This window comes from Oncorhynchus mykiss, chromosome 6, assembly GCF_057628025.1.
Source record: "Oncorhynchus mykiss isolate SJ-2025 chromosome 6, ASM5762802v1, whole genome shotgun sequence".
NCBI lineage: Eukaryota > Metazoa > Chordata > Actinopteri > Salmoniformes > Salmonidae > Oncorhynchus > Oncorhynchus mykiss.
Window position 1 is genome coordinate 41,932,180 of NC_143027.1, and position 21,121 is coordinate 41,953,300.

General features: G+C 41.8%; 2 protein-coding genes across 3 annotated transcripts in view; one reads left to right on the forward strand and one right to left on the reverse strand.

The window, feature by feature from the left end:
- Window positions 1–33: 33 nt before the first annotated feature.
- rimoc1 (rab7a interacting mon1-ccz1 complex subunit 1) lies at window positions 34–4,641 on the reverse strand. Its single transcript, XM_021606531.3, has 6 exons — window positions 4,491–4,641; window positions 3,248–3,357; window positions 2,131–2,277; window positions 1,459–1,590; window positions 1,223–1,337; window positions 34–1,047 (listed from the first exon to the last, which is right to left on the reverse strand). Exons 1-6 carry the CDS (start codon window positions 4,582–4,584, stop codon window positions 812–814), a joined length of 834 nt encoding a protein of 277 aa, XP_021462206.1. The 5' UTR covers window positions 4,585–4,641; the 3' UTR covers window positions 34–811.
- The window catches only part of oxct1a (3-oxoacid CoA transferase 1a), a 103,519-nt gene continuing 87,018 nt past the window's right edge, over window positions 4,621–21,121 (forward strand). The window contains exons 1-3 of one of the 2 annotated variants that reach the window (XM_021606527.3): window positions 4,621–5,196; window positions 12,792–12,900; window positions 13,500–13,590. In XM_021606527.3, coding sequence (XP_021462202.1) covers window positions 5,092–5,196; window positions 12,792–12,900; window positions 13,500–13,590 — 305 coding nt within the window. In that variant the 5' untranslated portion in view covers window positions 4,621–5,091. Of the gene's footprint in view, window positions 5,197–9,831; window positions 10,342–12,791; window positions 12,901–13,499; window positions 13,591–21,121 lie in introns of those variants that run through there. The other variant, XM_021606528.3, reaches the window with a different exon arrangement.

Genomic DNA, 21,121 nt, shown 5'->3' on the forward strand with positions numbered 1-21,121 from the left:
GTAGTTATACAGTGCAATACGTTTTACAACTCATTTTGAAACCAACATACAGTATTTATTTTCAATGACGACATAAAATTAAATGAAAAACTTTTTCCTTCAAAATGAACACCAGAGATTCTCCATTTAAATGCATACTATCAAAATATCAAAGTTTCCATCACTGGGACATTACTCCTTGTCAAAGTGTGGGCAAAAAAAATGTGTTTTATAAGTGAGAAAAAGAAGTCGCATATTACAAAGCTGATATCTTAAACAAAACTGTACATACTCGAAAATGTTCATGAATCCATCAGTCTCCAACTCCGTGTATTCCCCACCTTAACTTTTTTAATATATATTTATATAAATGCAATTAATTTAAAAAAAATAAAAACAAATAAATAAAAACAGTTGCTGTGCGATGTCTCATTACCAGGTGGATTATCATTAATCTTCAAACAATCTTTGTTTTATTTTTTGTAACAATGTGTTATTTTCTTAATCTTTTAATATTATTCTACCACATTCTCAGAGCATAACACATGCCTGTCCAACAGTCCAGAATCTGGAAGATAAGTGCTTCTTTCAGGAGACACGGAGAATAAAATTGTTAACATCCCTCCATACCCTTGCCCCTTCATTCTTCCCCAACCTTGCCCACCTATTTCAGCCGGAGCCTTTCAGAACGGGAAAAAGTTCCTCATAGAAACTGATCTAAGGTCAGATTCCCCCTCCCCCTCTCTTAATGCTTAGCATTACAATTTGGGGTTTGAGCATCTGATCCAATATCAGTCCCTATGGGCAACTTGTACACAGAGCCCTCCCCAGTTCACTGTAAGATACTAAGGATCTCCTTGGCATTCTCAGTGTTCCAGCCCTGGCCCTGAAGAGGGCCCTCACAGGCCAGCACGTATTTGTGCAGGATCTGTGTCCCAATGTCCCGGAAGTGGAGCCGGTCCTCTTTGCGTTCTGTGGAATCAACGCTGCAGTCCTCGTACTTCACTGCCCAGAAACACATCTCCCCGATGTACATCATCGTCAACAGGTGGGTGTCTGAAAAGATGCCTGTTGGAAAAACAAAATCAGACATTTTCTCATCCCTTGACAAAAGAATAGTCAACAAAACAAGGATGTAATATAAATCAAGTAAAGAAAAAGGTTGTCTTGATAATGTCAACTAAACAAATGTGTAACATTGGCACAATATTAAAACAAGCCATAACAATCCAATGATGCTTACCTTCAGCCAGGAAGTTGGCGGTAGCAGAGTCATGAAACACCACCCCGTCGTTGAGCTTCACAGAGTTCCTCACCTGCAGCATCCTCATCAGGTAGCGTACACCCTCCTGAAGACACTGAAAAAAGACAAACTAAGAATGAGTAACCGGCACTCTGCTAGTGGTAGGAGCACTGATATTCAAGTCATGCTTGCTATATCAAGTTAGAAGTTGGCCAAATGAGTAGAGGTGCCCCTACCTTGAGGAAAGTGGCCTTGTTCTTCTTGATCCACTGCTTGCGTTGGTGGAGGGTGTGGCAGTACATGTAGAGCAGTGCTCCACGTCTCCAGTAGAGGCACTCCAACACCTCTAGCCCCAAGACTGACTGCACCTGGAACAGGGAGAGCTGTCAGTTAACAATAGTGTGTGTAATAATATTTGGACGATAAATACACAACGCAGAGACAGAGTACAAGAATAGAACTAATGATCAATGTATCATCAAAGTGTTTGTTCTGTAATAAGGAATTATTGATCAATGGTTCAGAGACATGTGAGGACTATGTCTTCTGAAATAGGATACTTGTTATTTGGCCATTGGCTAGTATTATTGCAAGGAATTCTAATTGGTCAACCACAGGCTAGGGATGGGTCTTATAACTAACTACATGCTGTTCCTCTGTTCTGTTGCGAGATAGTCACTGGAGAGAACCACTTACAGAGCATCACTGAGGACAGGGGAGAATGACCATCTACCGCCCTGTATGATTTGACCTCTTTGAATAAACCCATTTTCCTCCCCCCGATATGCTTTGGAGTTTGTGTTATTGAAGAATAACAAATTGCTAACTAGTGAACAAAATACTCTGTGCATATGAGGACCTTGGCACTTGCATTGCCCTTCATGATGGGCTGAATCTCTTGCACACACCTCTTGGGCCGGTGCCAGCCTCCCTGCCAACACCTCTGGCTCTGTGAGGTCCTGCAGCAGCTGTTGGATCTTAAATGGTGAGCAGTCCTCTGGGAACTCCTGGTCCACCAGCTTGTTCTCCTCATAGAACGTGATGTCCAGGATCACCTACACACACAGAACAATACACACTCATCTCATTCTTCACTTTAACACAAATATGATTTGACAATTATAGTTGTGCAATTCATCTATTGAGATCTGGTGTGCTTATTCACTGTATTAATTTATCGATTTTTGGTTAACATGACAGGTATCACATGCCACCTTCAACTCTAATGCAGGTGAACTGCAGACTTTTTGTAGAGCCTAGATTTGCCCACAAGCTGTTGGCCAATTCTTCCATCAATTAGGCGAAGGGTGCAAGAAATTCTCTATCTCCACCTGGCTCTTGTCACCAACCTATGTTGATTATGGTGGGTGGGGATGATGTGGATAACTCAGACTGTGGGTTGGAAGTTGTCAATGTCCGTAGCAAATGTGTCAAGTCACGGTTTATCGCTGTACTTTGAAATTAACATTCAAATCTTTTGAACTCTTCTGATTTCCATATTTGTGGCCTAGCCCCACTACTTTTTTGAAGGCCATCATTCTGTCCTTTCATCTTTGAAAGTAGTCACTGATCTTCTATGGTCTGACAGGTGAAGGGATGAAAATATTGCATTCACTAACAGATCAGTGATTGAGTTGCTTCTAGGCAGTGAGGAAGAATACATTTAAAAATGTGTGAACATAGTCAGAGGACACAGGTCAGTTGAAACTTCCAGCATCAAGGACAGAGAAGTGTGTATGCGCTCTCACACCTTCAGGCTAATTTAAGCTCATGTCATTGGATGACAACAACTTAATACAATTGAGTACTATCATCCGATTTCAAACAGCAGGTGGAACATTTGGGGGAATTTGCTAGTCTTGTGATCCAGCCTGAGCATGCCATATATCTCACCAAAACAGAATGGTAACAATTTCCTTTATCAGATATGTAGGGAATTGAATAATAACATTGGAATCTACACCTAGCCTAAAACATTTTGTCTAGAATCTATCTAGAACAATTATATTTAATGAACTGCAATACCTGAGTGTAATCCTGAAGCAGTTTAGGCAGACTGCTACTCTCTCCCCCTTGTCTGTAAAAGCTTTTCAACTTTTCTAGTATAGCAGAAGCATTCTGTAAATAGTCATCATCTAGGAGAAAATAAAGTATGTTAAGGACATATTACAGGCCTATATGTAAACAGTGCCTCATGTTTACAGAGTTCAATGTATCAATTAAAATGTTAGTCATCATAAAGACAGATCATATCTATGACTTTACAAAGTCGTTTCTCAGAGAGTGGCATAGAATGTAAGGAAATTCCCCCTTGAGTTAGTCTGTAAAAAACCGTGTGTACAACGGTGGACATAGTCTACACTGTCATAGCTACACTGTCATAGCCTAGAGACTAAGTATTACTCGTATCACATATTAAACATTCGTTTAGCGACACCTATTTTATTTCACCAGAATCAGTAGTATGCAGTGCCTAATGTCGAAATCAGAGAGATGGTAGTAATTTAAATTGGATAATTGGCCGTGAACACGAACTACACAACGTGGAATACGTGAACCGTGTTAGGCTAGTTAATCCATGCAGCATTTAAGAATAGACTAGTTAGAAAACAGCTTGAACCACTAACGTTGGGTAGGGCCCGGGGTGGTGTGCACGGTTTCTGCGGCCAAATAGTTAACGTTAGCTAACGGTTTCTCTCCTGATTCAGCGGATCTGTACAGGAGAACATCGCTGTTTGTGGCAAGTCGATGGGTTATGTTGAAGTTGTTAGTTAAACTAACGTTAAAGGGCATTGTGCAATCTAGCTACAATACTTGTATAGGCATTGAATGTGTCGAAAAGTACATTATAAATGGAGCATAGCTCGACAGTATCTTTGTCGACATTAAGTTAACGCTGTTAGCTATACGATACCTAACTAAACGTTACCTAGTACAGAATTAGCCACCAAGCTTGCTCGCTAAATCACGTTAGCTACGTAGCCCAGCAAACCAAGATAGCTAGTTATCTAGCAAACGTATGCTTTGTCATAACTATGGTTTAGGGTTGTTGCAATACCAAGGTGACCAACGAAGTAACGCGGTCTTTTTACGCCTGCTACGTTCAATTAGTATAGTAGCTAGCTACGACATTGGACAAGTGTACATGGTATTAATTAGGTAGCACTAGCGAATTTAGCTAGCTAGCGGAAAATAGCTTTCAACTGAACACGAGGTGCATCAACGCGACATTACCTTTCTTGATCACTGTAACTTTGTGTACACATACCTTGTTTCTCAGTTCTGAGACTGGCGCACTTATTGTCCAACTCAAAAATCCTTCTCTCCAGCTCAAACCCCTGTCGTCTGCAGTCGTCCGCCATGACTAAATACACTGTCACGTGACGCTATGATTATTCACGTGATGAAAGGTCTTTATTTGATTTTTCTGCGGCACTTTGATCCACGACATGTTTGCTCCAAATATATCCATGGATTTGTCCACTCTGTCAATTGCATGTAATTATGTTATTGGCGATTGCATTTATATACTGCAGTCAATGCTGGTTTAGGGAACCCACAGTGACGGCTTGTTCCAGCCAAGAACATGTATAACAAAATGAATAGTTATTTTTAAATCGGTTGATAGCATATGGGCTAGGCTAGAACAAAAGCCCGCAGCACTTGGACTCATGGTGGCTAGCAGCGAAACGGTTAAATTGTAATGCGCTTCGCCGAGCCTCTGTCTCTCCTCCGCTAGCCCCGCCCCGTACACCCTTATAGTTTCAGTGTCATTTAACCAGCTGGGATCACACACACACAACACAACACAACCGCCCGGTAGCCCACGTTGCTCATCATTTTGAAGACTGGTGGTTAGCTCCAAAAACATGGCGGCCCTCAAAGTATTGTCAAGAGCGGAGAATTTATTATTGAAAAATATATCTGCCACCTGCAGACCCAATTTGAACTCCATCACCCATTCCATGTTCAAGGTCAGTATCAAAATGCGTCAATGAAATAACGTTAGACTAAATACGAATAGACCACTATATAGCTAGCTAACTAGCTACAGCGATTGGGAGACTGCCTTTAGTGCTTGGGACACATAGGGCACCTTCAATTTTAACCCCTAAATTGAAATCCAAATTCATTATTTTCATTTACAATATAGGCTTGCCCCATAAAATATTGGATGAAGTTGCTAATGTTAGGCTACCAGTAATGATGATACCTTTTATAAATGCGGGTGATTTTTGATGCTTCCATTCCATGCTATTCATCATAGGTATTTCCTAGCTACAGATTGTACACCAGACGACAATGTGATGTAACAAAATATGTTTTTATCCATAACTGGATGTTACAGGTTTGCCTATGCAAAACGTCTCCTTATTTTTCTTCTAAGCTGGTATTGGCAATTCTTTCTTTGTTCTCGATTCGGCCAAACATGTTCACTACATGACCAAAAGTATGTGGACACATGTTCGTAGAACAAGAGCAACTGTAGAAATAAGCGGGGTTTGTGACTTTGTGCCTGTGGTAACTAGTGACGACCAGGCACAACTCCGATATAAAGTGTTTTTTCTCAAAGTTGCCGGGATGTCACATGTCCTACTTATATCAGTACACTTGTAACAACCTAATTATTACGAAACTTTCATTCATCAAATAAGCCACATTAGACAAATAAGCCATTACATTTTTTGTTAATAACCAAATTCGACACTCATTGACCATACAAAAACTCCTCACTTGGTGAGCGAAAAAAAAAAGAAAATAAATAAGACAGATTTTTGGCCCAATTGTCCCTCTCGCTTCACCTCTTCCTTTCAGGAGAAGATTTGAAATAGACAAGATGGTGGCATACACATTATTGGATTACTTCATGGAGCAAACATTTTCTAAATTAAAACTTACCACCTGCAACTGGACACTGCGTTTTCTGGAGTGATAATCACACTTCACCATCTGGCAGTCTGACAGACAAATCTGGGTTTGGCAAATGCCAGGAGAACGCTACCTTTCGCTATGCATAGTGCCAACTGTAATATTTGGTGGAGGAGGAATAACGGTCTGGGGCTGTTTTTCATGGTTTGGGCTAAATCAAATCAAATCAAATGTATTTATATAGCCCTTCGTACATCAGCTGATATCTCAAAGTGCTGTACAGAAACCCAGCCTAAAACCCCAAACAGCAAGCAATGCAGGTGTAGAAGCACGGTGGCTAGGAAAAACTCCCTAGAAAGGCCAAAACCTAGGAAGAAACCTAGAGAGGAACCAGGCTATGTGGGGTGGCCAGTCCTCTTCTGGCTGTGCCGGGTGGAGATTATAACAGAACATGGTCAAGATGTTCAAATGTTCATAAATGACCAGCATGGTCAAATAATAATAAGGCAGAACAGTTGAAACTGGAGCAGCAGCACAGTCAGGTGGACTGGGGACAGCAAGGAGTCATGTCAGGTAGTCCTGGGGCATGGTCCTAGGGCTCAGGTCCTCCGAGAGAGAGAAAGAAAGAGAGAATTAGAGAGAGCATATGTGGGATGGCCAGTCCTCTTCTGGCTGTGCCGGGTGGAGATTATAACAGAACATGGCCAAGATGTTCAAATGTTCATAAATGACCAGCATGGTCGAATAATAATAAGGCAGAACAGTTTAAACTGGAGCAGCAGCACGGTCAGGTGGACTGGGGACAGCAAGGAGTCATGTCAGGTAGTCCTGGGGCATGGTCCTAGTGCTCAGGTCCTCCGAGAGAGAGAAAGAGAGAAGGAGAGAATTAGAGAACGCACACTTAGATTCACACAGGACACCGAATAGGACAGGAGAAGTACTCCAGATATAACAAACTGACCCTAGCCCCCCGACACATAAACTACTGCGGCATAAATACTGGAGGCTGAGACAGGAGGGGTCAGGAGACACTGTGGCCCCATCCGAGGACACCCCCGGACAGGGCCAAACAGGAAGGATATAACCCCACCCACTTTGCCAAAGCACAGCCCCCACACCACTAGAGGGATATCTTCAACCACCAACTTACCATCCTGAGACAAGGCTGAGTATAGCCCACAAAGACCTCCGCCATGGCACAACCCAAGGGGGGGGGGGGGGCGCCAACCCAGACAGGATGACCACATCAGTGAATCAACCCACTCAGGTGACGCACCCACTCCAGGGACGGCATGAGAGAGCCCCAGTAAGCCAGTGACTCAGCCCCTGTAATAGGGTTAGAGGCATAGAATCCCAGTGGAAAGAGAGGAACCGGCCAGGCAGAGACAGCAAGGGCGGTTCGTTGCTCCAGAGCCTTTCCGTTCACCCTCCCACTCCTGGGCCAGACTACACTCAATCATATGACCCACTGAAGAGATGAGTCTTCAGTAAAGACTTAAAGGTTGAGACCGAGTTTGCGTCTCTGACATGGGTAGGCAGACCGTTCCATAAAAATGGAGCTCTATAGGAGAAAGCCCTAGTCCCTAGTCCCCTTAGTTCCAGGGAAATCTTAATGCTACAACATACAATGTCATTTTAGACGATTCTGTGCTTCCAACTTTGTGGCAACAGTTTGGGGAAGGCCCTTTTCTGTTTCAGCATGACAATACCCCTGTGCACAAAGCGAGGTCAATACAGAAACGGTTTGTCAAGAACTTGACTTGTCTGCACATTGTCTGCACATGGGCCCTGGCCTCAACCTCATTGAACACCTTTGGGATGAATTGGAACGCCACTGATCTCCCAACATCAGTGCACGACCTCACTAATGCTCTTGTTGCTGAATGGAAACAAGTCCTCGCAGCAATGTTTCAACATTTAGTGGAAGACCTTCCCAAAAGAGTGGAGGCTGTTATAGCAGCAAGGGGGTCACCAACTCCATATGAATGCCCATGATTTTGGTGTTATTTCAGAGGGGTTTCGCACACCAAGCAAGGAGTTTTTGTATGGAGGTCAATGAGTGTCGATTTTGGTTAACAAAAATTAGGTTGTTACAAGTGTACTGATATAAGTAGGACTCGTGAAATCCCGGCAACTTTGAGGACAAACACTTTATATCGGAGTTGTGCCTGGTCGTCACTAGTTAGCACAGGCACAAAGTCATAAACCCTGCTTATTTCTACAGTTGCTTATCTTAAAATGTGATTTTGAACCTAACCTTGACCACACTGCTAACCTTATGAATAACCTACCATAAAAGCAACATTTTTACGATACAGACAATTTTTACTCTGTGATTGTGGTAACTAGTAGAAATCGTTGTGCCTGTTGTTCAGTTGTTCCACTTGATCTTGCCTCCTTCCGATTGCCTTCTATTTTTGAAAACTGTGTGCTTTCGAGCGGATCACTTTTGTTAAGTCAGTGACCATCGTTAGTCACTGTCTTTCAAAGTGTGTTGCATTATGGGGATAAAAATGGTCAGACTACATTGCACGAACTTGACAAAAATCATGTGATCAAAGGTCAAAGTTTTGACTGCAGTTGACTACAAGTTTCTGTATTTGATCTTCACCTACTTCATCCAGCAGCCATCGCCTGCATTGTAGGAGGCTCTATTGTCAACTAATCATTAAGTTGTTTTTGTTTGGCACGTGAATGTGGCCAAAGACGAGACATCAAAACTTTGAAATAACACATATGGAATCTTGTAGTATTTTAAATACTTCAAAGTAGCCACCCTTTGCCTTGATGACAGATTTGCACACTCTTGGCATTCTCTCAACCAGCTTCACCTGGAATGCTTTTCCAACAGTCTTGAAGGAGTTCCCACATATGCTGAGCGTTGTTGGCTGCTTTTCCGTCACTCTGCGGTCCAAACCATCTCAATTGGTTTGAGGTCAGGTGATGGTGGAGGCCAGGTCATCTGGTGCAGCACTCCATGTTAATTTCTCTACCAACATCGTTTTTGGAGAATTTGGCAATACATCCAACTGGCCTCACAATCAAAGACCATGTGTAACCACCCCAGCCCAGGACCTCCACATTCGAGACCAGCCACCCGGACAGCTGATGAAACTGGGTTTGCACAACCAAAGAATTTCTGCACCAACGGTCAGAAACCATCTCAGGGAATCTCATCTGCGTGCTTATCGTCCTCACCAGGGTCTTGACCTGACTGCAGTTCGGCATCGTGACCGACTTCAGTGGGAAAATGTTCACCTTCGATTGCCACTGGCATGCTAAAGAAGTGTGCGCTTCACGGATGAATTCTGGTTTCAGCTGAGATTCTTTGAAGAATCTCAAATCTCAAATATATTTGGATTTGTTTAACACTTTTTGGGTTACTACATGATTCCATATGTTATGTCATACTTTTGATGTCTTCAGTATTATTCTACAATGTAGAAAATAGTATGAATAAACAAAAACCCTTGAATGGTACTGTATATATATATTTTATAACATAGCATTTTCTAAATTAAAATGCACCACCTGCAACTGGACACATACATGTTTCCCAGCATGTTAGCTGGCTACTGTTGTAGCTACTATAACGAGTCTGTCACCCTTACACACTCACATGACCTTGGTTGAGAAAGGACTTAGGATTCCAATTCAATGTGACCAATTGTTTGTTTTGCCAGTGCCACTGTGTTCATTGTGTACAGTAGCTAGTTCCTATTGAAGACACTCCCCCAGCTAGACTGTATAAAGAATTGACCTCTACCGATGTAGTATAACTCAGAAGCCCAAGAATGTTTCCATTGTGTTGCAACCCAGTGCCCCCAGACCCTTTGCAAGCAATGTGCACTAAAAGGACAGCCAAAATTAGAGGCATGTAAAACTGTAGTGCAGAACAGTCTGTAAACTGAGGTGTAGTCTACCGGTAGTAGAAAATAAAGCAATGCCTACAGTTCTCCAATAAAGGTATTGTTAATCTTGTCTATGTTTGCATTTCTGTTATATAATAAGTTAATTTTTGAGTGTGTACAGCACATTACATAGCCAAGTAAAACTCAACGATGCACTTCACATCAACGGAGTTGTGTGGAGACATGAGTGGGCGGAGTGTACCTCCGACTACATCAAGTCGCTGTCAGACGATACCAGTATCAGTCGGGGGTTGTATTTGATTAAGGTTTTATTAAAAAGTATGGATTTCAGCAAACAAAGAAAGGCACACAACAACCGAGGACAAACATAAGAACACGGTAAGGGTTTAAGAAAGTATGTTTTTGAAGAATCGACTGCATAGCGACTCGAAGGAGTCGGGAGGTTCATTTCAAAAACTCTAGTCTGCTCTCAACTCTGTGGAGGAGTTGAGGTGCTTTGCTATACACTACAATGATTAGGGAATTACAGTCATTGACACAATGCCATTATTGTTCTATGCATTTTATTGTGCATCCCATTACCAATAGAAGTTAGCCTCTCAGTAATCCTATAACATGTTGTATTGTTTGTGTTTTGACCTCCTTTAGTCACATGTAATGCAGTTGCTGCTGTGTGTTATTTGTGCCACAGTACAGTGTGTGTAGACTGACCCTAATATAAGGTGTTGTAGGTTATAACAGTAAATAAAGCTAATGGTCGTTTATCTTCCTGAAAGGTTCCATCTAGGTCAGCCTGGGTATATACCCTTAAAGGCCCAATGCCACTGTTTTTTTTTGTTACCATGATAACAAATAGTTTCTCGGTAACAGTCAAGTACCTTAATGTGTTTGTTTTCAATTTTAAAGGTTCAAAAAAAAAAATATATATATTTCTCAAGCAGTAATTTTATTACGACTGGGAGTGGTCTGATAGGGGTTGGAAAAACAAAATCTAGCCGTTATTGACAGGGAGGCTTGGAACTATATTTCTTGTTGGTCTATCAACTAATTTACCTCCTGGTGTATGCAATTTCACAGTATTATTCCATAGTGTGGACCTAGAAACCACAGAACACTCACGTTTTTGACTTCACTGGGCCTTTTAACACAAGATGCTGGTCCAAGGTTTACAGTCAAACCTATTTTAGAAAGTTTTTTTTCCTTCTGGGATCATATTCCTTCCACTTGATTGGCCATAATATCTAATTCCTTTTTACATGAGCTGAGGGCAAAGTCGAGCCATGTATGTCAAATGACAGAAATCCATCATACTCCTGCCCGATAGTTCAATGGATCATAGTAGCGTGGAAGGTGGGATAATGGATGTCAACTTAAGCTGGTTATTACGGACCACTAAATTAATTACATTCAGGGGGTGATTGCAGACACTTGAATAATATTTTATTTTGTACTTCAGGGACTTGAGGTTAATGTCAGAGCTAAGAAAAATAACTTCTGTATTGTCAGAGACCGTCTCAGATCCACCAGGCTTCCGATTTCCTCCAGTGAGCCTTCCATCTACAGTAGTCCGTTACGGTGGACATAATTAGTTACAGTGGAGGAGTTAATGGATGAGCGAGTGGTGGGATAATGGCTGAAAATAAAAAGCTTGATGAGGTTAAATGGCTTCCGTCTGCTCTCCACGTCTCAGCGGTAGAAATTTGCTTCATTGCAGAGTTCCAAGATCCCACCAGTTCAAGCTTGTTGTTTCCTTGCCACATGTCCACTTTGTTTGTTGTGCCAGTGCCTTTCTTGTTAATCTTTCCTGTGCTGTAGTTGAATACATTCTTTACTATAGGCCTGGGTTTTTATCTCACTGCGGTCAATGTGAAGTGCTGATTTTATAGGGCTGATTGCCTTGTTTAGGGGGGTCAAACTCATTTTGCACCAGGGGCAGCATTCGGTCTTCTTCAACGAGGTACGAATGCGGCCCCCGGTGGAATTGATTTCCTCCCTGCCAAAATTGTCCCCAAAAATCCATCGTTCTTGGAATTTTTGATGCTCGCTTCATATAGTCAAGAAACTATATGAATGTAGGTCCATTTATAATTACTACACTGGTTGATTTGGTTTCAGTCATTTGACATTATATTGAGTTCGTGCCCCCCCCCCCCCCCCCCGTGAGGCTAAAGTGCTCAGCTGTTTTGTAGCTGGTCTTGTAGCTACCACGTTGTAGCAGCGCGAAGCATGCACATGCACTGATACTCTGTGTGAGAGCAAAGTCTTGCATCGTGCTCATGTCAATGGCTACCTTAGAGCGGATCACTTTTGTGAAGTCGGTGACTATCGTTGGCCTTTCAAAGTGTGTTGCGTTCAGCGGATAAAAATGGTCAGACTTGCGCCACCATGCCAACTTCGTGAACTTGATGTGATCAATGGTCATGAAGTTTTGACTGCAGTCAACTGCAAGTTTCAGCAGTTGCTCTTCACCAACTTCCTCCTGGAGCCATCGCCTGCATTGTGGGAGGCTCTATTGTCAACCAATCATTTTTTTTTTTTTGTTGGCCTGGCTGTCACAGATGCACCTCCCCCGTCTTCACTCCTCAACTTTTTTTTTACAGTCGGTTGCTTTAGCCTTACCACTCAAACGCGTCCAATAGCTGCTCATAGCAACGTCATTTAGCTGAGTCTACCTTTTTACACTTTAAAGTCAATCTCAATGTGACCACCAGATTCAGTAGCTTGAAAACCTCATTAGGTTTTTTGCCCTCTGTATTATTATTTATTGTTAGTTTAAGAGTAATTCAAGAGGTTTCAGTATAGTTTGTTGTTTTATCTCACATCCCCAGATGTGTGGCTGCTCCTATTCCACCTCCAGCCAGAGAAACTCCCAGTTCTACACAGACCCCACAGACGCTGTGAAGGACATCCCCAGTGGAGCCACTATCCTAGTGGGAGGTAATATCAGGAGACCATCAGGACTTCACTGTGGGGTTTGAAAGGGCTTTTTCCTGTGATGCATTACAAATGCAGATGTCACTGTAGACTGTTTACCCCTTAACACTTCATAGATTTGAAAGAATTTGATAGGAGTGTAAGCAAAAAACATTCCACCTAGCCTATCAGAGGGCAAGGTGGGGCTATTATAATATTGTTAATACCCTTCTCTTACAGGTGTCACTGTAGACTGTTTACCCCTTAACACTTCATAGTGTTACCTGTAAGAGAAGGGTATTAACAATATTATAATAGCCCCACCTTGCCCTCTGATAGGCTTGGAATGTTTTTTGCTTACACTCCTATCAAATTCTTTCAAATCTATGAAGTGTTAAGGGGTAAACAGTCTACAGTGACAGCTGTAAGAGAAGGGTATAGATAAACTTGGATATGGGCAAATGTGTTATATGAACCAGTTCATGGCATGCTGCTTATCTTTTTCAGCAGGGGAAATTCTCACTCACACATTGCCCTGTGTCCACTTCATAGTAATGGGCCATGCTCTCCTTTTTAATAGAAATGACTGTAAACATTGATTGATTCTCTTTCTCTCTCACTAGGTTTTGGTTTGTGTGGCATCCCAGAGAACCTTATCAACAGTTTATTAAAGACTGGTGTAAAGAGCCTCACAGCCGTCAGCAACAATGCTGGGTAAGTAGTGAGTGAGTGGGGGTGGGTGTCTTCATGTGAGTTTGCTCACATGTGCAGGTTCCTGCATGCAACCCAAAACCGTGGGTGCATTCCATTGTGGTGGCCATGCTTTTGAAAGTTGTCACGACATCCTCAGCACACTCAAATCCCACTCTCTTTGTTTCAATAATAAATGGCCAAGTTGAGAAAGGACAGGATCAATTTGTTTTTGTACATTTCTGCCATGGCTGGATTGATTTTCACATCACATAATTAGTTTGTTTACATTTTAGTTTAAGTGTGGTGAAATTCTCCTCTCATTTCAGTATTGTTTATTCAGTTGAAGTCGGAGGTTTACATACACCTTAGCCAAATACATTTAAACCAAGTTTTTCACAATTCCTGACATTTAATCCTCATAAATTCCCTGTCTTTGGTCAGTTAGGATCACCACTTCATTTTAAGAATGTGAAATGTCAGAATAATAGTAGAGAGTGATTTATTTCAGCTTTGATTTATTTCATCACATTCCCAGTGGGTCAGTTTACATACAGTCGATTAGTATTTGGTAGCATTGCCTTTAAATTGTTTAACTTGGGTCAAACGTTTCGGGTAGCCTTCCACAAGCTTCCCACAATAAGTTGGGTGACTTTTGGCCCATTCCTCCTGACAGAGCTGGTGTAACTGAGTCAGGTTTGTAGGCCTCCTTGTTCGCACACGCCTTTTCAGTTCTGCTCACAAATGTTCTATAGGATTGAGTATCAGGGCTTTGTGATGGCCACTCCCATACCTTCACTTTGTTGTCCTTTTGCCACAGTTTGCCACAACTTTGTAAGTATGCTTGGGGTCATTGTCCATTTGGAATACCCATTTGTGACCAAGCTTTAACTTCCTGACCGATGTCTTGAGATGTTGCTTCAATATATCCACATTTTCATTCTTCATGGGGCCATCTATTTTGTGAAGTGCACCAGACCCAACTGCAGCAAAGCACCCCCACAACATGATGCTGACATCCCCATGCTTCACGGTTGGGATGGTGTTCTTCGGCTTGCAAGCCTCCCCCTTTGTCCTCCAAATGTAACAATGGTCATTATGGCCAAACATTTCTATTTTTGTTTCATCAGACCAGAGGACATTTCTCCAAAAGGTACTATCTTCGTCCCCATGTGCAGTTGCAAACCGTAGGCTGGCTTTTTTATGGCGATTTTGGAACAATGGCTTCTTCCTTGCTGAGCAGCCTTTCAGGGTATGTTGATATAGGACTTGTTTTACTGTGGATATAGATAATTTTGTACCTGTTTCCTCCAGCATGTTCACAAGGTCCTTTGCTGTTGTTCTGGGATTGATTTGCACTTTTCGCACCAAAGTACGTTCATCTCTAGGAGACAGAACGCGTGTCTTTCCTGAGCGGTATAACGGCTGCGTGGTCCCATGGTGTTTATACTTGCACACTATTGTTTGTACAGATGAACGTGGTACCTTCAGGCATTTGGAAATTGCTCCCAAGGATGAACCAGACTTGTGGAGGTCTACAATTTTCTTTTCTGAGGTCTTGGCTCATTTCTTTTGATTTTCCCGTGATGTCAAGCAATTAGGCACTGAGTTTGAAGGTAGGCCTTGAAATACATCCACAGGTACACTTCCAATTGACTCAAATTATGTCAATTAGCCTATCAGAAGCTTCTAAAAACATGACATACTTATCTGGAATTTTCCAAGATGTTTAAAGACACAGTCAACTTAGTGTATGTAAACTTCTGACCCACTGGAATTGTGATACAGTGAGTTAAAAGTTAAATAATCTCTGTCTGTTAACAATTGTGCATGACACAAGTAATTTTTCCAACAAAGTAGATGTCCTAACCGACTTGCCAAACCTATAGTTTAACAAAAAATGTTTTGGAGTGGTTGTAAAACAAGTTTTAATGACTCCAACCTAAGTGTATGTAAACTCCCTGACTTCAACTGTAGATTCTTGCACCAAATTACTTTTCACCTGTGTCTGACTAGTAGAATTGATTTTTCATTCACTTGAATTATCTCAACCTTGATTTGTTACTGCTGTTCGGAAATGTTTGTTTCCACTGATGCAGAGCTAGTGGAGAACCCAACTTCAGGAGAATGTGTGCATTCTCCTCTTTGCTGCGATCATGACCAGTGTTTTATAATGCCATTTAGAATATGTTTATAATGACTGAACTCCAACAGAGACCCTGTCAGGGCCAAACATTTTAAACAAGAGTTTCTCATAACAAAGCTTCCGTGTGTGGGGCCAGGGGGGTACGATAAAGTTGCCCCAAGATGCTAATCTAAGGTCAGTTTTACAATCTACACAACTTCCACACAGAGCTGGGGTCAAAGCACCTTTTCACAAGGGGTCCTGACCTTGAATGACAGTTTTGCACCCACTCCTAAACTGTCTTGATTTTCTATCGATGTAGTGTTGTCCGGCCTTTTAGGGTCAGGGGAGCTGTTTTTGCACCAGTGACCGGAGGGAGGGACTGACCACTGTGCTGAGTGGTTGGCTAGTTTCAACCCAAGCTATCAGTGAGGATGAACTAATCCGGCTAGACGTGTGGTGAACTGCAGCACCAACTCTCTAAGGATGAAGCACCGACTGGAACAAAGTGTCTGTTTGTCTTCAGAAAGCAGAGAAATGCTTCATACTTAATTCATGTTGGCCTACGACTTAACTGCTCGTGTGTAGGCTTAATGTGAAGCAGTGGGGCAGACTGAATCTAAAAGTAGTTGTGGACTTGGTGCCAGGGTTATATTCTTGTCTCTTCGCATACTCCATTTCAGTGTGTTAGTTTATAAAGAGATTACTTTTGGACCATCCCAGACATGCCACAGGAGCTGGATAAAATAATTCTGGCCATGCTGAGCTATGACGAGGACATCCACCGAAAAAACATTTCCCCTGCTGCTTGTTCTATGTGCCTCCCTCTATACTGCACCTAATCTCTTTGACAGAAACCTGAAGAACCAGTCATTTTAGACCAGGTTTCCCCAACTGGTGGCCCCCGGGTGGTTTATATTTGGCCCTATAGTTTTCTGAGCAAAAAAACATTTCATTGTTTTTAACATTTTCATTGTTTGGCATAAAAGACGGTAAAAACACCAGTAGATCAGATACAAGATTTACATTTTGGAAATCCGTTCCCAAATATTCCCACACATAATAGAGAGACACATCGTGATCATATACAAATGTAAGCAAGGTTTGAAAGGATTATGTTTTAGTCAAATATTGTATCTGTTTAGGAGTCTTGCGCTCAATTTGCGGTCTACAACATGGCTGAATCTACTTGATGATCCCTGTTTTAGAGTGAAAAGCCTTTGGGAATTTGAATGATATTAAATGTCTGGGTACAGGCCTATACCCGACCCAGATTAGACAATTTGATATGTCTACTAGTCAGACAACTGTCAGGAATCTGAGAAGGAATGTTTTTTAAAAGGCAAAATAGAAAAGAAAATGATAGCAAACATAAATTAAGAACTTGTAGTCTACTGTTCTCTGAACCCTGTGGAGTTCTTGTCCTTCAAACTCTTTCTGTCTCTGTCTGTTTCTCTTTCTTTCTCTCTGTTTATATAATATTTTCAGTATAGTTTTAGTTTTTCAAACAGATTTCTTAATTATTTTGTTTCAGTTTACAAAATAGTTTTTTCATTATTCGTTTTGGTTTCAGTTTTGGTTTACTATAATAACCTGAGGTCCATGAAGCCAAGATATGCACTTTTATCTTGCACTCAGTATATGTCTTTAGTGAACTGCTTATATGGGTCGGTCACAAGAAAGACCGGTGACACATTGCTACCTGGAATTAAAAATAATTGTTTTATTTACTGCATATCACTAATATTGGTTAATAACTGTCACTGAGAGACTATTGTGACTGCTGACCTGGCGCACTTCCCAGCCTTTTCTTTGTCAGGGCAAATGGGCACATTAGTTTTTTTATGCCCTCTTGAGGCAACTGTATAAACCGTTGTGACTGCTCTCAGCCCAGCAGCCCACCAGGCCAGTCTTTCAACTCCCAAGAACCAATGAAGTGGGCAACAAATATGCCTACACTACTTACGATATGTCAGGATTCAATATATCATAGAATGGAAGAAGGAACCCTGGCATAAACTCTCATAACTTTTTTTGTGTGGCGCAGGGATGCCTTAGACACTTGTAGTGTTATGAAAGTGCATATATGTCTATATTTGAGGTATGCAGCACTCAAATAAAGAATTGTAAATGCATTTTTTTTAGCACATTTGTGCATTTATGGTTGGTTAAGACAGGACCCACGAGTGCACTTTGATAGCCTATGTAATAACTATTCAAGATACTGGTGATTTGTTGGTTCTTTGAGGTACACTGCATTTTCAGATGACAACAAAAGTATTATTGTGAAGTTTGTTGAAGAAATCTTTTAATAATATATGAATACATTTTGCATAGCGTCACATGCAGAACGGTACATTTTCTTGTCTAAAGTATACAGTGCCTTTGGAAAGTATTTATGCCTCTTGACTTTTTCCACATTTTGTTATGTTACAGCCTTATTCTAAAATGTATTTAAATGACTAACGAATCCTCAGCAATCGGCACACAATACCCCATAATGACAAAGCGAAAACAGGTTTTTAGAAATTTTTGCAATAAAAAAATAAAAGATGCCTTGCTATGAGACTCGAAATTGAGCTCAGGTGCATCCTGTTTCCATTGATCATCCTTGAAATGTTTCTACAACTTGATTGGAGTCCACCTTGTGGGAAATTCAAACGATTGGACATGATTTGGAAAGGCACACACCTGTCTATATAAAGGTCCCACAGGTGACGGTGCGTGTCAGAGCAAAAACCAAGCCATAAGGTCGAAGCAATTGTCTGTAGAGCTCCGAGACAGGATTGTGTCGAGGCACAGATCTAGGTAAGGGTACCAAGAAATGTATGCAGCATTGAAGGCCCCCAAGAACACAAGTGGCCTCTATCATTTTTAAATGGAAGAAGTTTGGAACCACCAAGACTCATTCTAGAGCTGAGCGCCCAGCCAAACTGAGCAATCAAGGGAGAAGGACCTTAGCCAGGGAGGTGACCAAGAACTCGATGGTCACTCTGACAGAGCTCCTCTGTAGAGATCGGAGAACCTTCCAGAAGAACAACCATTTCTGCAGCACTCCACCAATCAGGCCTTTATGGTAGAGTGGCCAGACGGAAGCAAATCCTCAGTAAAAAGGCATGACAGCCTGCTTGGAGTTTGCCAAAAGGCACCCAAAGGACTCTCACCTGAATACCAAGCGTCACATCTGGAGGAAACCTGACACCATCCCTAAGGTGAAACATGGTGGTGGCAGCATCATGCTGTGGGGATGTTTTTCAGAGGCAGAGACTGGGAGACTAGTCAGGATCAAGGGAAAGATGAACGGAGAGGGATCCTTGATGAAAACCTGCTTAGGACCTCAGACTGGGGCGAAGGTTCACCTTCCAACAGGACAAAGACCCTAAGCACACAGCCAAGACAACGCAGGAGTGGCTTCTGGACAAGTCTCAATGTTCTTGAGTGGCTAAGTCAGAGCCCAGACTTGAACCCGAGATTGATCATCTCTGGAGATTCCAGAAAATGGCTGTAATTTCATGCGACGCTCCCCATCCAACCTGACAGAGCTTGAGAGGATCTGCAGAGAAGAATGAGAGAAACTCCCCAAATACAGGTGCGCCAAGCTTGTAGTGTCATACCCAAGAAGAATCACTGCCAAAGGTGCTTCAAGAAAGTTCTGAGTAAAGGGTCTGAACACTTATGTAAATGTGATGTTTAAGTTTAAAAAATGTTTTTTATACATTTGCAAAAATGTCTAAAAACCTGTTTTTGCTTTGTCATTATGGGGTTGTATGTGTGTGTGTGTGTGTGTGTGTGCATGTGTGTGGATTGATGCAGGGGGGACTATTTAATCCATTTTAGAATAAGGCTGTAACCATAAAATGTGGAAAAAGTCGAGGGGTATGAATACTTTCCGAATGCACTGTATATGATACTTATATATTTTCATCATTATTGTTTTTCTGTGTAGCCAAGCCATACTTTCACAGTGGCTATTCATATTTTACCCTAAGACTTTGAGATTCACAGACCTTTGCTGATGTGTCCATTCTCCCAAAAATGCCTGTCAATTTCAGTCACATCCCTAAGTAAGTTTTGCTGTTCCGTTACTTCAAAGTGGTATTACTTAGAATTTTGTAACTCTTTCCCTTTTGGGTTCTACAAATATACAATAACATTTTAATTTACGCTTGATAAGTCAATTCTGTGAGGAATTTGTTTCCCATTTTGTGTGCAAAAGGCACATACAGGAAAAAATGTCAGTCTCTCGATGTGCAAAACTGATAGAGACATACCCCAAGCGACTTACAGCTGTAATCGCAGCAAAAGGTGGCGCTACAAAGTATTAACTTAAGGGGGCTGAATAATTTTGCACGCCCAATTTTTCAGTTTTTGATTTGTTAAAAAAGTTTGAAATATCGAATAAATGTCGTTCCACTTCATGATTGTGTCCCACTTGTTGTTGATTCTTCACAAAAAAATACAGTTTTATATCTTTATGTTTGAAGCCTGAAATGTGGCAAAAGGTCGCAAAGTTCAAGGGAGCCGAATACTTTAGCAAGGCACTGTACATAACACTGGAATTGCCCTTTCATACACAATAAACATTTATAACAAATATAATTTCATGCTGTTATAGTAGATTGTTGCACTTTGTTAACTTTTACAGGACCTGACTGTCAGAGCTGTTAACACACACTACGGTAGTTTGACCTTGATTAATTTAGGATTACTTGCGTAACCCCGGTTCTATGAGAATATGAGGGAATATGTGTCACTTATGGGATACGCCTTTGGGCGGGTCACGAGCTCGAAGTGTCCAATCACACAGCATCTGTTGGACACGTGTTGAGTGGCGAATGATTTGAGCCCCTCTCCTCAATAAAGGGAGCCACTTGCCCGCCAACTGGTCATTCTCAAGCATGCATCACTTCCTTGTGCTTTTGTTATCAGGGAAAAGCAGTGACACATCTCACTAATAGAAACCTAAGTTCTGCTTCTAATACTTGTTTCGATGTGTCACTTATGGCATATTGCCAACTCCCGTAACGCAGACATGCTCTCCGAAGCCAGGGTTGTTCCAACAGCATCACCATTCAGAGGCTCCCAAACTAAAGACAGTATACGCCAATGAAGGTGCAGTGACGTCCAGTTGGTAAAAGGGGTGGCCCAACATGTCGCCTCACAAAGAGATGTCTTTGAACATTGACCAAAAGGTTAGCCATTGGTGGAGTGAACCTTCAGGCCCTCCGGGGGCTTTAAACCCTTGCTATTATAAGCCAATATAATAGCCTCCACTATCTCATGGGATAGCCGTTTACGAGAGAGGGGCCCATCCTTGCAGGGGGTACGAACACAAAGGGTTCGTACTCTTACGCCATGCTCTCGTTCTACCCAAGTAGATTGGCAAAGCACATACTGGACATAAACGGTGGAGGTGCCCTTCCGTAGAAG